Below are 15,592 nucleotides of genomic sequence, written 5' to 3'. Positions count from 1 at the left end.
CGACGGAAGCCTCTCCTCAGTGCACGACATCTGAAAGCCCACATAGAGTTTACTGAAACATACATGAACGACTCCCAGACTATGAGAAATAAAATTATTCGGCCTGATGAGATGAAGACAGACCTTTTTTTGGTGAATTCTAAGCGGTATGTGTGGAGTAAACCAGGCACTGCTCATCACCTGCCCAATACAATCCCAACAGTGAAACATGGTGGTGGCAGCATCATGCTATGGGGTGTTTTTCAGCAGAAGGGACATGATGACTGGTTGTCATTGAAAGAAATATGAATGCAGCCAAGTACAGAGATATCCTGGATGAAAAGCTCTTCCAGAGTGCTCTGGACCTCAGACTTTGCCGAAGGTTCACCTTCCAACAAGACCATGATCCTAAGCACACAGCTAAAATAACAAAGGAGTGGCTTCAGAACAACTCTGTGACCATTCTTGACTGGCCCAGCCAGAGCCCTGACCTAAGCCCAATTGAGCATCTCTAGAGAGACCTGAAAATTGCTGTTCACCATCCAACCTGATGGAACTGGGGAGGATCTGCAAGGAATAATGGCAGAGGATCCCAAATCTGAGTGTGAAAAACTTGTTTCATCATTCCCAAGACGACTCATGGCTGTACTAGCTGAAAAAGATGCTTCCACTCAATACTGAGCAAAGGTTCTGAATACTTATGACCATGTGATATTTCAGTTTTTCTTTCTTAATAAATTTGCAAAAATTACTACGTTTGTTTTGTTTTCAGTCAAGATGGGGTGCAGAGTGTACATTAATGAGAAAAAAATGAACTTTTTTGAATTTACCAAATGGCTGCTAGGAAACAGAGTGAAAAATTTAAAGGGGTCTGAATACTTCCTGTACCCATTGTAAATGAGGTATCGCTGTAATCACTGACCCGTAGAATAAAGCTGCCTTATCAATTTTAGCACATGTGGAACTGTATTAAAAAAAAAAAAAAAATCCTAAATTGTTCTGTCTCCCAAAAATCGGAATAAAAAGTGACCAAAAAATTGTCGTGCCCGAAAATGGTACCAATAAACACCAGCTCGTCCTGCAAAAAACAAGCCCTCGCATGACTGTCGGCTGAAATATGAAAAAAATTATAGCTCTCAAAATATAGTGATTCGAGAACAAGTTTTGCAATAAAAAGCGTCTTTTAGTGTGTGACAGCAGCCACACATAAAAAGCCGATATAAATCTGGTATCGCTGTAATCGCACTGATCTGAAGAATAAAGTCACCTAATCACTTACACTGCACAAGGAAGGGCATAAAAAATAAATAAAACCAATTCTTCACATGTTGTAGATTTTTTTTCATTCTGCTCCCAAAGATCACTTTCACACATCAGTTTTTTGCTGTCGGGCTCAATCCGGCAAACTTTGAAAAAACGGATCCGTCGCAAATCGTGAAAGACTGATGCAACAGATCCGGGTTTTTTTCGCTGGATCCGACTAGCTTATCCGGTCAGGAGAGAGAGAATGCATGCTTAGTTAAAAAAAAAAAATACATTCATTTGACGGATCCGGCACCGTAGGGTTCCATTATAGCAAATGATGGACAGCGACGGATCTGGTGAAAAACAGATGAAACGTGAGGCCATCCATCGCTAATACAAGTCTATGAGAAAAAAACGGATCTCGCGGCAATTTTTGCCAGATCTGTTTTTTTTTCAAAATTCACGTGATTGTGCGTGATAGCAAAAAACTGATGTGTGAAAGCAACCTTAGCTTTGTGCATTTATTCTGCGCTTACATCGGGGTTTCTGTGTAAATGTCTGGAATACGTGATTCGGACAGAACCTCTGGCGGAAGACTCTATAATAAGGCAAATGGATGCACTGTGGACGCCGTCTGATCTGTGATCCGGCGGTGTCCGTCTTTTTAAGATTGCATAAAAGTGCCATCGGCCACAGTTTTGTGCACTTCTGAAAAAAGTAAACTGCAGAACAGGGGCCAGATGGAGTCCAGAGTAACTCTGCTGCATCGTTATAGTGATTGGATCCATCAGGGATTTCATCTGAATCATGTCACTCCAGAGATTTAGATGGAAACCGCAAAGTGAGTAGTCAGCTTAGACCACCGGATAACTGTGATCCCAAACGTTATGTAAAATGTTGCCAATAAAAGCTTCAACCCAATCCACAAAAAAAGCAAGTCCCCACTCAGATCTGTCATCTGTTAATGGAAATATAGGAGGCTTCCATGTCACTGCTAGTACAAAGACTCTGGAAAAGCGAAATGGCTCCTCGCAATTTTCACTCGGCAACATCCACTGCTGCCTGTTTCTGGAAAACACCCATGAAGTCAAAATCGTCACTTCATCTGTAGATAAATTCCCAAAGGGGTATGATTTCCAAAATGAGGTCCCTTATGGGGGTTACACCTGCCCTGTAATATGGCGCTACTTCCCTTCTGAGCTTTACACTGTGCCTCAAAAGTAGTTTTCGACCACATATGGGGCATCGGTGAACTCGGGACACATAGCACAACAAACCTTGGGGCTCATTTTCTACTTTTGCCCTTGTGAAAGTACAACATTTTGTAGCTAAAAAGGATTTTTGTGGGAAAATTCCCCCCCAACGTTTAACGTTATAAACTTCAGGGAGCTCTTCAAACACAACATGGTTTCCGTGAATTATTCCATCAAATTCTGCATCCAAAAAGTCAAATGGCGCTCCTTCCCTTCCAAGCCCTGCCACACGCCCAAACAGTAGATTTCCCCCACATATGGGGTAGCGCCATGCTCAGGAGAAATTGCACAACAAAATGTATGGTCCATTTTCTTCTGTTACCCTTGCAAAAGTAAAAAAAAAAAAAATTGTGAAAGGAAAGTAAATGTTTATTTTTTTTTTTTCCCCTTCCACAGTCCAAAAATTCCTGTGAAGCACCTGGAGAGTTAGTAAACTTCTTGAATGTGGTTTTGAGCACCTTGAGGAGTGCAGTTTTTAGAATGGTGTCACTTTGGGGTATTTTCAGTCATAGGCCCCTCAAAGTCACTTCAAATGTGAGGTGGTTCCTGAAAAAAGAAAAAAAAAAGGGTTTTGCAAATTTTGTTGTAAAAATCTGAAATCGCTGGTCAACTTTTAACCCTTATAACTTCCAAACAAAAATATATTGTTTCCAAAATTGTGCTGATGTAAAGTAGACATGTGTGAAATGTTATTTATTAACTATTTTGTGCAATATGTCTCTGATTTAAGGGCATAAAAATTAAAAGTTTGAAAATTGCGAAATTTTCGCCAAATTTCCATTTTTTTTTCCCCACAATTAAACGCAAGTCATATCGAAGAAATTTTAGCACGATCATAAAGTACAATATGTCACGAGAAAACAGTCTCAGAATCACCGGGATCCGTTGAAGCGTTCGAGTTATGACCTCATAAAGTGACAGTGGTCAGAATTGTAAAAATTGGCTTGGTCGTTGAGGTGAAAACAGGCTTCGTCTCAAAGGGGTTAAGTTGACCCAGGCAAAGGTATACATGGAGAAGAGTAGGTGTCCTAAGACAGAGCCTTAACTTAAGGGACTCCAACAGAGAGGTTGGGATGAGGAGGTAGTGTGAGAGATGCTAAATGTGCAGTTGGAAAGGTATGAGGAGATCCAGGAAGAGAAGATGTGTAGTAGGAGGCAGTTGTCAACTGTGTTGAAGGCAGAGGACAGGTCTAGAAGGAGGAGTATAGAGAATTGTCTGTTAGCTTTTGCTGTAAGTAGGTTGTTAGTCATTTTGGTCAGCACAGTTTCAGTGGAATGGTTTGGGCGGAAGCCAGATTGTATGTTGTCGAAGAGCAAGTTAGATGAGCAACACAGAGGGAATGGCTGATACTTGCCATTGAAATCTCCTAGTGATGTGTTTAGAATAGACTTGTATCAATTTTGACAGGTTATCTCAGAATCAAGGATTTTTTATTTTTCCTTTTTAAAATTTCTGTTGTCAAATGGCTTTCAAATTTCAAACTTGTCTCATCCTTTTCTTTTCCTGACGATAACTGTTGGGGAAGAGTTGGAAGGGCCCCATATACATCAGATAGTAATCCTGCCTCCCCAGAAACATTGCGACTTTCCTCTGTGTGGGATTTCTTGTAAAGGGAACCTGTAAAGTGATTCCTGTTGCCTAAACCTGAGGCTGAAGGAATGAGACCGGCTGCCTTATTGCAGCCATAAACGTTCTCTTCTGAAACACTGCCCCATTTCTGAGAAAACATGCTTTGGAAAGCTGGTGGGAATTGTGCATCTCTGACTTGTCCGAGCCAAGTGTACAGCAGCTTCTCATCCTGCTACCCTACACTGACAGGTCTCTTGCTATCTACACACATTGGGTGAGCTCTATGAGTCTAGGAGAGCAGGTCAGGGAGAAACTGCAGAAACCTGCCTCAGACAGATCAACTGAGGTGCTGAGTCCCCAAATAACTTTTCAAAGTATGTTTTTCTTTTCTGAAATGCTGCAGCTAATAAAGTAACTAAGGCCCGGTTCACATTATCGTTTGGGGGCTTTGCAGAGGGCTGCGTATGTCCTCCGTTAAGCCCTGCCTACTTCCGCTTGTGTCCTGCGTACCTATCTTTAACATTTGGGTACGCAGGACATGCGGATGCGTACGGGAACGCAACAACGTAGACAAAGCTTGTATAGGACGCCAGTCACACAGAAAAGTGTGATGCACAGTGTGCGGATTAAAGCACCGTATAAAAGAAGTCCATACGATTAGCTCAGGCCGGCTGCCCAGCATGAGGCTATGTTTCCGTGGTCAGGAAATGCAGCGGATACCCCGCTCCGCCCAAAGCACCGCCACCCTTTGTACGCGTGGTGATTCCGCATGTGTTCATTGAACACATGCAAAATCAACGCATCGTATTCATAGACTGGGTCTCTGCAAGATAAATAGACATGCTGCAGTGTAGAAAGATGCGCCGCATGTGCAGAAACGCAGGGCCGCCGGATGCAGCCGTGCGCACATAGTGGAGATGGGATTTCATAAAATCCCCTCCATCATACTGTAACATTTGGACGTTGTGTCCATCCGCAGCAAATCTGGATGTATTACGCCACGTGGAAACACTCTTCTATAAATGCACCCCACAAAAATAGATTCCCTAAGCTAGCATTAAAGGCCTGACTGAACCCTGCAAAAGACAAAAAAGTACAACAAAAAAGATCTATAAAATACATAACGTATTTGTCAATATTTTGGCCAAAATACATAAGCTTGCAACCCATGTCAAGGGTCCTGTTTTGGATTGATATGTAGATAAGGTTGAAGAGCTATTTGTTGATCTCAAGCCCCTGTCACTCCAGCTCTATTCCCCAGCCAGCACCACCTCTTCATGGTTGACTGCTCTTTTGCCTGAAGTCACACGGCATAGAGGCTCTCAGTAATGTAGTCAGTGGCAGAGCTAGACCGGAAATAGAACTGGAGTGACAAAGGCTTTGTTGCCTGACTTGTGTTTTAAGAACTACATGCCCATATAAGTTGAATGTATGAAGAAAAATAGAGCAAATTTGTCCCAGATAAAAAATAATTTATTGAAAAAACATATTTAACACAAAAAAGTAATGGTCAAATTACAGACAAAGTAGATAGTTCCAGTACAGAGGTGTCAAGTAGGAGGTCAAAAATTATTTTAGTGGATGGGAAGACCAATAAAAGTAGCACATTACATAAAGTGTCGGTGCCTGTGAAGTTAATGCTCTCATAAGTGTGCATGTTTCCATGAAGATACTAGCACTAAATGCCTCATATATAGAATAATATAATGCAAGGAGAGTAAATAGTATTGAGAGACATAAGTGAGGGGTCAATGCTGGAGAGGTGTATATCACGGTCACTGACAGAAATAGAACTGCTGCCAGAAGACACAGAGGTGATTCAAGGTAGTTAGTGCAAAAATAATCTTTTATTGAAATAACACACAAAATGTAAAAACGCCATTTAAAAAAACAAGGTGGGGACAAAACAACATGTTTTTTATGTTTTTACATTTTGTATTATTTCAATAAAGATTATTTTTGCACTAACTAGCTTAAATCACTTCTGTGTCTTCTGACGGCACCTCCATTTCAGTTAGTGACAGTGCCTTTTTCAAATTGTATTTGAAGTGTTGAGTATTCATTTTTTTTGGACATATGTAATATAGAGGCGTATATCACTAGTAGTAGATTAAATGTATACCGCTTTAAGAGAACAAAATCAACATAGATAGTAGTATAATCCAGGGCTGTGGAGTCTGTAAGCCAAACCTCTGACTCCCACTCCTCAATTTCCATGTCTCCGACTCCACAGCCCTGGATAACCCATAGTCTCCACTTAGAACCAAGTGCTGTCAGCCACTGTACTCTAAAATATCCACTTTGTCTGTAATCTGACCATTGTTACTTTTTTCTGTGTTTAAATATGTTTTTTCAATATATTTTATTTTTTTTATCTGGGACAAATTTGCTCTGTATTTCTTCATGTATTCATTATTATGGGAGCATCCTGTGCTATTTTAGCTCCCTCAACCACTAGGTATAGGGTCTGACGGATTATTGATATTTTTTCTGTTTTTAAGGATTTCACTTATATGCCCATATAAATTGTTTGGGGAGAGTAAAATCCTACTGACAGATTCCTATTGAAGCAAGTGAAAAGTGAAAAAAATAAAAATAAATATATAGATATAGAGCTTGTGGCAGTAGAGGCCGTGGGGACTCCATTGAACCCCGAGCTGGAGGTGTTCCCTGGTAAGTTTGGGACTGCTCAGATCCAAGGGGATCTGGGGACGTGCGCACACGGAACCCTCTGGCACCGGCCAAGGATGTGGCCGTGGGTCAGGGTAAATTACATAGAGTGCTCGCTAAACAGCAGTGTCGGGAGGCTCCGGTTCGGGTGCGAAGTAATACAGACATGTACTCGGAGTTGCCGGCGTGGTCCGTGGCGCTTCAGCATGATATAGTCAATAGGGTACAGGTAAGGGTGCGGAGTAAACGGTACCAACGGCCCGAAGGTCGGTATTTAGGTGACAGGATGTGCTGGGAGGTTAAGACCACCCAAAACCGTCCCAAACCTACGGTAAAACATGAAAGTGAGCATGTCGTCAGTAACGGACACCGGTGTGGTGGGTGGTCCTGTAAGGAAGTATGGAGGAGAAATGCAAAGGGGAGGGATTCATGTGCCGATCAATGGTTTCGGTCCCTACTTTGGTTTCTTAGTGTAGTGTCGGGTGGGGATGTCACAGGGGCATGCAGATGCCCTGTCTCGTGCCCATGTGGGGTGACAAGTGTTCAATCCCACAGGTTTGAACAGGGGAGGGGGATATGTTAGACAGTGACCACTGTTACAGCTAGGGGGCGCTGTTTGTTCTCCCCAGGATGCGCACAAAGGCGTAGTGAGGCCATGAGGGGCCGTTAGTCGCAGGTGTGGTTGTGATTACAATTGTTAAAAGCTCTGTAGTATAGAGAGGTTTTAGATTTGAGTCTCAGGTGTCGGGGCCAGAGTGAAGCCTGACATCCCACAGCATACACAGTGATGCTGCTGTCCTTGATGACTGGTCACGGATGAGGACAGGTCTTGTTCCTGGAGGTAGACTGTCCTCTGCCCAAAAGGAGGACCAGCGTGTCACAGCTGCAGACAGGAGGATGTTAAGGCTATGTGCACACGTTCAGGATTTCTTGCAGAAATTTCCTGAGCAAAACCGGACATTTTCTGCAAGAAATCCGCATGCGTTTTTCTCGTGGTTTTGTCGTGTTTTTGACACTTTTTTTAGCGTTTTTTTTTTTTCGTTTTTTCCCCCCCGGACTTTCCCAAAGCATTAAATAGCGAGAAAACCGCATAAAACCGCGAAATTAATAAACATGATGCGTTTTTTACCGCGATGCATTTTTTTTTTTTTTACAGAAAAAAAACACATCATGTGCACAAAAATTGTGGGATGCATAATGTATGCATTTTTTAATGCGTTTTTATAGCGCAAAATCCGCAACGTGTGCACACAGCTTAAGGCCTGTTTACGGCTGTGAGTAGAGACTGTAATACAGCGGTGCAGGACACCCATGGAACTAGTCAGAGGAGAACTAGTATGTGTAGTGACTGCAATCTAAGGGTATGTGCACACGTTCCGGATTTTTTGCGTTTTTTGTGTGTGATTTTTCGGCGGTTTTCCGCGGCAAAAACGCTTAAAAACGCATACATTAAGCATCCCATCATTTCGAATGCATTCCGCAATTTTTGTTCACATGCTGCGTATTTTTCCGCGATAAAAACGCATTGCGGAAAAATACGCCCTGGTATGCACGGCCCCCTCATCCCCATCCTGGTATGCACAGCCCCCTCATCCCCATCCTGGTATGCACGTCCCCCTCATCCCCATCCTGGCATGCACGGCCCCCTCATCCCCCATCCTGGCATGCACGGCCCCCTCATCCCCCATCCTGGCATGCACGGCCCCCTCATCCCCCATCCTGGCATGCACGGCCCCCTCATCCCCCATCCTGGCATGCACGGCCCCCTCATCCCCCATCCTGGTATGCACGGCCTCCTCATCCCCCATCCTGGTATGCACGGCCTCCTCATCCCCCATCCTGGTATGCACGGCCCCCTCATCCCCCATCCTGGTATGCACGGCCCCCTCATCCCCATACTGGTATGCACGCATCCTGTTAAGCACGGCCTCCTCATCCCCATCCTCGTATGCATGGCCCCCTCATCCCTAGCCTGGTATGCAAGACTCTTGGATGGAGGGGGAGCGGCATCGGCAGAGCAGTGGATCACAGGAGAGAGGAGCCTGCCTCCTCTGACCCACTGCTCTACCGATGCTGCTCCCCCTTCATCTTCTTGGACCCTCACTCGAGTATAAGCCTAGGGGGTGTTTTCAGCTGAAAGTGCTGAAAAACTCGGCTTATGCTCGAATATATACAATATTTACTTGTAGGGCTTATATGCATTGTTTGTATTTTAGGCTATATTTGTCTGTTATTGGCCACAGTATATATGTTCACCTCTTATGGATAAGAGGAACCTACCTCCAGTCTATAAGATGACTGCACTTTTAGACAGATGTTTGCTTGCTAAATGCATCATATCAAATTGGTACAGGATGATTCACACGCTACTTTATCCAGTAAAATTGCTGTAACTTCTAAAAGAGACAGTCGACCGTACTGAAATTTGGACTATACATACTTTGGCTCATGAGCAGTGAGTGCAATGAACCTAGGAGACAATAAACATCCGAGTGGTCTCACTGACTGGTCGCCCTCTGGTTGTCTCCACTACAATATAGACGTAGTTTCTGTGGTGCTTGCATTTCACTCCTGCCAAATTTCTTCATTTGTTAACAAGTTTGGAGGAGCATGTTTTCATTGTGAAAACTTATTGGAAAACTGAGTCCTTAAAGAAGTGTCAAAGTTAGTTTCTAAAGAGGTTTGGAGGTTGAAATCCGCCTTCCAAAATGTGTATTGAAGCTGCCTTTGATGACCAGGGACTGTGGCCACCAAGATCGCCTGATTTTATACTGCCGGATGTTTTCCTTTTGGGGCCATTTGAAAGGTTGGGTGTACAATAACAAGCCAGAACATTACAGGCACTAAGCGAGAACATACAGCAAGAAATGCATTTTTTGATCCCAGGCATTCTTGGGTGCGAACGGTGGACATTTTCAATACCTGCTTTTACCCCTTAACAATATAGCACTTATATTTGTCGTATCCCTGACTGTGATGCAGGTTTCAATACTTAGCCTGAAGCTTTCCCACCACATGACAGCTGATTTAAACAACTGTCATGTGCCTTAACAGACATGGATGAATTAGCACTCCACCCGCAGCTGTTAACCAGTTTAATCACTTCACTCCCCATTGCCCAGAGACTCCAGTACAAAACCCTAACCATGATGTACAAAGCCATCCACAACCTGTCTCCTCCATACATCTGTGACCTCGTCTCCCGGTACTTACCTACACGCAACCTCCGATACTCACAAGATCTCCTTCTCTACTCCCCTCTTATCTCCTCTTCCCACAATCGTATACAAGATTTCTCTCGCGTATCACCCCTACTCTGGAACCCTCTACCACAACATATCAGACTCTCACCTACCATCGAAACCTTCAAAAAGAACCTGAAGACCTACCTCTTCCGTCAAGCCTACAACCTGCAGTAACCACCGATCGACCAAACCACTGCATGACCAGCTCTATCTTCACCTACTGTATTCTCACCCATCCCTTGTAGATTGTGAGCCTTCGCGGGCACGGTACTCTCTCCTCCTGTACCAGTTATGACTTGTATTGATTAAGATTATTGTACTTGTTTTTATTATGTATACCCCTCCTCGCATGTAAAGCGCCATGGAATAAATGGTGCTATAACAATAAATAATAATAATCCTGCTGTCAATCTATGATAGCAGGATTTAATACACGCTGTCCGAAAGCGCGTCATTCTGGCAACCGATCGGTGCCCTTGTCACATGATTTTGGGGCACCGATGGGTTGTCATGACAGCTGGGGGTCTGCAGAAGTCCACCATGCCCCCTTGCCTGTCATTACGATCCTACTGTGATTGCCGGCTCCTGGCCTGCATTCATTGGAGATCATAATTTCGGTTATACATAGCAGGGGACACAATAAAAAAAAAAGCACTTTCAAATCTCCCCGATCTATGAAAATATAAAATAAATTAATCAGATCAGTAAACGGCATGACGAGAAAAAAAATTGACACTCGAGAATTCTGTTTTTTGGCAGTCGCAAAATTGCAATTAAGTTCAATAAGAGGAGATCAAAACATCTTATCTACCCCAAAATGGTATCAATAAAAGTCAGCTCAGGGCACAAAAATAAGCCCTAACCCAGCCCCATATCCCATATTAGAGTATTTGAACATCCATTACATGTGCAAAATGAAATTGCTAAAGTTCTTTAAAGCAAACCTGTTGCATGAAGAAACGACATTAACCTGCAGATATAGGGTTAATCAGCAGGTTAATAGCGTCCTGAACCTGCCCCAACTCCCCCGGTGCTGGGTGAATAATAACTTTATTCCTTCCGGAAGCGTTCTGGTGTCAGTCTTAGTGGTGGCCCCGGAGCAGGTTCTTTGTGTATGGAGAGAAGCCGTTGTAACCACCCTCCCGGACACTGACTGACAGCTGACTTGGCATTAGGGCCAGCTGTCAGTGAAGGGGGTGCGGGTACATCCGCTTCTCTCCATACACAGAGCGGTGACTGAACCTGTTCCCGTGCCACCAGCGTGACTGAAACCAGAACGCTATCGGGAGGAATAAAGTTAATTTCCTCCCTGCAGCGGGGGTATAAGTGTCAGCAGCGGGCAGGTTCAGAACGCTATTAACCTGCTGATTAACCCCATATCTGCAGGTTAATGGTGTGTTTTTTGTTGTTGTTTTTTTTACAGGTTCCCTTTAAAGTCAATTTAGCTTTTGATAAAATAATGACTGATATATATTTTTCTTTTAGCAAATGGAAAGAATTTTAAAGAAGGCTTCAAAAACACACAAGCAGAGAGTTGAGGTAGGTAATCCGTTAATGCTACTGAATATATCTCCAATTAGAAGGTGCATATGTCTTACCACAGTAGGAATCGGAGACCGACCCCTGTATCCCAAACTTCTGTGTCTTACTCTGTGGTGTTTCAGAGAAAAACTTAGCTGAAGGCGCTCTCCACTACACTGACAGGTCTCTACCTATGTGTGTTTGTTGGGTGCCAATGGGTTATCATGGTAGTGATGTCCTACTGAAGGCCCCCCGTCACTGCCATCTTTATAAACCCATGAAGCCCGGCCTGGGCTCGGCTTCATTGATTGTCATGTTTACTATATACTACAATACTGAAGTATGTTTGTATATGGTACAAGTGATCAAACAAAACATAATTGGCAGTTAATTAATCCAAATTAAAAGCTGTAAAAATTTAAATCACTAGCCAATTTACAAAATGTAAAAAATGTAAAATGTATTAACCAGTTGTCCGTAAGTCAGATATATGAAATTATAAAAAGAATGAACCCATGCTGCAAAGTAAAAAATGTAAATGCCTGCACTTGCATTTTTTTGATCATTTCACAAGCTCTCTGCCCACCCAATTAAAAATGCAATTACAAGCTATCAAAAAATTATACGCAACCCAAAATGGCACCAATTAAAGACACCCATCACTACTAGAAAAAAATACCTTCACACAGCTTCATTGATGGGAAAAATAAGAGTTCTGTGTTTCACAAAATAGCAACACAAGCCTTGTTTGCTTGTTCAGAGCCACGTAAAGAACAGGCCTGATTTTCCCCAGGGAAAAATTGTCTCCTGGCTGCATAGTAGAGCTGACTGTGTCTACTAGGACCCAGCAGCTTCTGCTCCCTCCCTACACCCAGTGATCACATGATTGCTTCCTATTTTTTATACAGTGTTTACAGCAGAGGCCAGAGACTGTATGACACCATTTCTACCTTCTCTATGGACATCCGGTTTCCCGCTCCCGCAGCTGCATGATGTCTTGCAACACTTCTACAATGACATTATACAGTAGAACATCACTACAGAGTGTAACACAAACCGCCCTGACGTTTATAGTCCATGGGTGGTCCAGAAGAAAAGTTCTGCATTAACTTCTGTCCCTTTCCTCCTCTTATTTCTCATTATGTCAAGAAAGTTAACATCCACAACAGCAAACGATGGGGTCCTACAAAGAATATGCAATTGGTAATTCCCTAGATATGAGTAGATCTGGCAAGATTCAAATTTTCCAAATTTTGCCTGATTTTACCAGGAAATTTGATTAGCAGCAAATGTATTCTCTGCAAATCGTGTGCTATGTTATGTGGCATGGAGAGACCCCAGAGCATGATAAGCATAAGATGTGGAGGAAAAAAAATAATCAACACTCCCTTCCCTGCTCACTGATACCCCCACCCCTGACAGTCCTCTGTGCCTCTTCTGAAGACCCCCGGGTATCTTCATGCTATGCCGTCCTGGCAGCATGCTTGGAGATTTCCCTAGCCTAGTCGCATCTGGAAGTCACATCCTAGTGTACTTGTTGTGAGGTCGCACTGCATGTCCCGACATCACAACGTGGTTGTGACATTAAGATACGAATGCACATAGATGTCATGGGCCTTGTTGCGTCCAGAAGTTCTGGCCTACTGTGAAGGAACCCAGGGTTTTAGTGCCTGATGGTGGTAAGAAGAGGCAGTGAGAACTGTACGGCGAGAGCATGGAGTGTAGGTGGCCTGGAGGCGAGCAGTGAAGTGAATAATAGTTCTTACATTTTTTTTTTACTTTAAAGGGAACCGGTCACCCCCAAAATCGAAGGCGAGCTAAGCCCACCGGCATCAGGGGCTTATCTCAGCATTTTTTAATGCTGTAGATAAGCCCCCGATGTATCCTGAAAGATGAGAAAAAGAGGTTAGATTATACTCACCCAGGGGAGGTCCGGGTTCTGTTCTGGTCCGATGGGCATCACGGTATGGTCTCCTCTTTCAGGATACATTGGGGGCTTATATACAGCATTACGGAATGCTGTAGCTAAGCACCTGATGCCGGTGGGCTTAGCTCACCTTCGATTTTGGGGGTGACAGGTTCCCTTTAAACCTTTTGTCCGCCCTCTAAAATTCAAGTAGAATTCGATTCCGTTTAAATAACTTTGCCCATCTCCACTGTTCACCTTTTCCTATTTGGAGTTTATCTTTAACTACATGCCGGCACGTCATGCAAACCGTTTATACGTTCATACAGTGGACATTACCCCTATAAAAATCGTATTTGTGGTACAGATTTTCATTATTCTGTTATGTTAAAATTATTTTATTAAATATGTAAATGAGGGGGCTTCTGTGCATCTTTGTCACGCCCAAGTGCTCCGTGCACTGTGGTGCCCCCTCAATTACTATCCTCTGCCCCTTCTTATGATTGACAACACTCCAAGGAGCGCTGCCTGTATTGAATCCTAAGCTCTGCATACTCCAACATTGCAGGAGACGAGAGCCTGCACAGGGTTGGTGTGTGCGGGCACCTGCTGCACACCCCTAGTCCTGCTTTAGCGGTCGCTTGCTGCACACAGGTTCACACAACAGCACGCTCTCGCGAGAGGATGAGGGGCTGCACATTCTGATGCTGTGTACGCTCAGCTTCTGCAGTGTCAGAACGCACTCACATCTTTCTTTCCTGTGGGCATCGGCCGCTCAGTTCTGTGCTAGCGCCCCCTGCAGACAGAACAGAGGGATCAGTATGTGCACGGCTGAGGATACAATTCAATTCACTGCAGGGTGGCGTACTTGGAGCACTGTCAATTATAAGGTGAGGAGCTGAGGATGGTAATTAATGGGGTGGAATGGTGCACCAAAACAAAATATTTAAAATCTGTACCACAAGTACAGAAAAAAAGCTTCAGGAAAATGGCCGCCGCGATGTCCATCTGCGCACGTGCGGCATCCCGCGGCCATTTTCCTGAAGCCCCGGGAAGCAGGAGACTCCATCTGCGCACGCGCGGCCTCAGGAAGATGGCCGCGCCCACCGAGAAACCGCTGAATATCGGCGAGCGCGCTCTTTTTCTATAGCTGCGCAGTGCATTCGGCACTTGCGCATGCGAGAAGCACTACGCCACCAACGGGAACATAATCAAGATGTGGGGGAGAAACAGCGCTGTGACCACGCCCATCCGACCTGACCAGCCTGATTGACAGGCGAAAAAGGCCACTTTTGTAAGGTATTTCGGCAGCATAGGTAGGGAATCAGGGGACAATAAATACCCTATTGTAAAGCACAGCTCAGGCCCTATTTAACGGTATTTTTATCTCCTACTGAAAAAACGGGGTGACAGGTTCCCTTTAAATAAAAAAAAAAAAAGACCCTAAACATGTTTGGTGTCTATACTCGTAATGACCTGGAGAATCATAGTGGCAGGTCAGTTTAAGCATTTAGTGAACATGGTAAAAAAAAAATCCAAAAAACAATTGTGGAATTGCACTTTTTTTGCAATTTCACCGCTTTTGTATTTTTTTTTTTCACCGTTTTCCAGTACATGATGTGGTAAAACCAATGATGCCATTCAAAAGGACAACTCGTACCCCCCCCAAAAAAGCCCTCACATGGCCATATTGACAGAAAAATAAGTGATGGCTCTGGGAAGAAGGGGAGCAAGAAATGGAAAGCATTTGGTTTGTAATGTTATATGGCTGAGTTTTCACAGCATATTGCTAATATTTAAAGTTTTCCTTTTCTTTTTCAGGATTTTAATCGACACTTGGACACCCTTACTGAACATTATGACATTCCTAAAGTCAGCTGGACCAAATAATCCTATTTATATTTTCATGGCAGTGTATACATCCTTCTGCCTTTTAGCTCCTCATTGTTGTTTTTTAGTCTGTAAATAAACTCTTGTGAACATTTCTGCTGTTAGTCCTCCTTGCTTTGGCTCACTGACTTCCATGCTCTGGCTTCTGGCTACAATGAAAAGCACAACACTGTCAGGCCTGGCATGTAACATAGTAACATAGTAACATAGTTAGTAAGGCGAAAAAAGACATTTGTCCATCCAGTTCAGCCTATATTCCATCATAATAAATCCCCAGATCTACGTCCTTCTACAGAACCTAATAATTGTATGA

At 43.6% G+C, this 15,592-nt stretch overlaps 1 protein-coding gene across 2 annotated transcripts in view; it reads left to right on the top strand.

Moving 5' to 3' along the window:
• Nucleotides 1-15,373, top strand: part of FAM32A (family with sequence similarity 32 member A) — a 38,787-nt gene extending 23,414 nt beyond the window's left edge. Inside the window, exons 3-4 of one of the 2 annotated variants that reach the window (XM_069740327.1) lie at nt 11,448-11,501; nt 15,211-15,373. In XM_069740327.1, the coding sequence (XP_069596428.1) occupies nt 11,448-11,501; nt 15,211-15,279 (123 nt within the window). In that variant the 3' untranslated portion in view covers nt 15,280-15,373. The remainder of the gene's footprint in view (nt 1-11,447; nt 11,502-15,210) is intronic. The other variant, XM_069740333.1, reaches the window with a different exon arrangement.
• The last annotated feature ends 219 nt before the right edge of the window (nt 15,374-15,592 follow it).

Source organism: Ranitomeya imitator, chromosome 1 (genome assembly GCF_032444005.1).
Source record: "Ranitomeya imitator isolate aRanImi1 chromosome 1, aRanImi1.pri, whole genome shotgun sequence".
In the NCBI taxonomy this organism is placed as follows: Eukaryota; Metazoa; Chordata; class Amphibia; order Anura; family Dendrobatidae; genus Ranitomeya; species Ranitomeya imitator.
The sequence above is the reverse complement of the archived record's forward strand: the minus strand, read 5'-3'. Positions and strand labels throughout refer to the sequence as shown.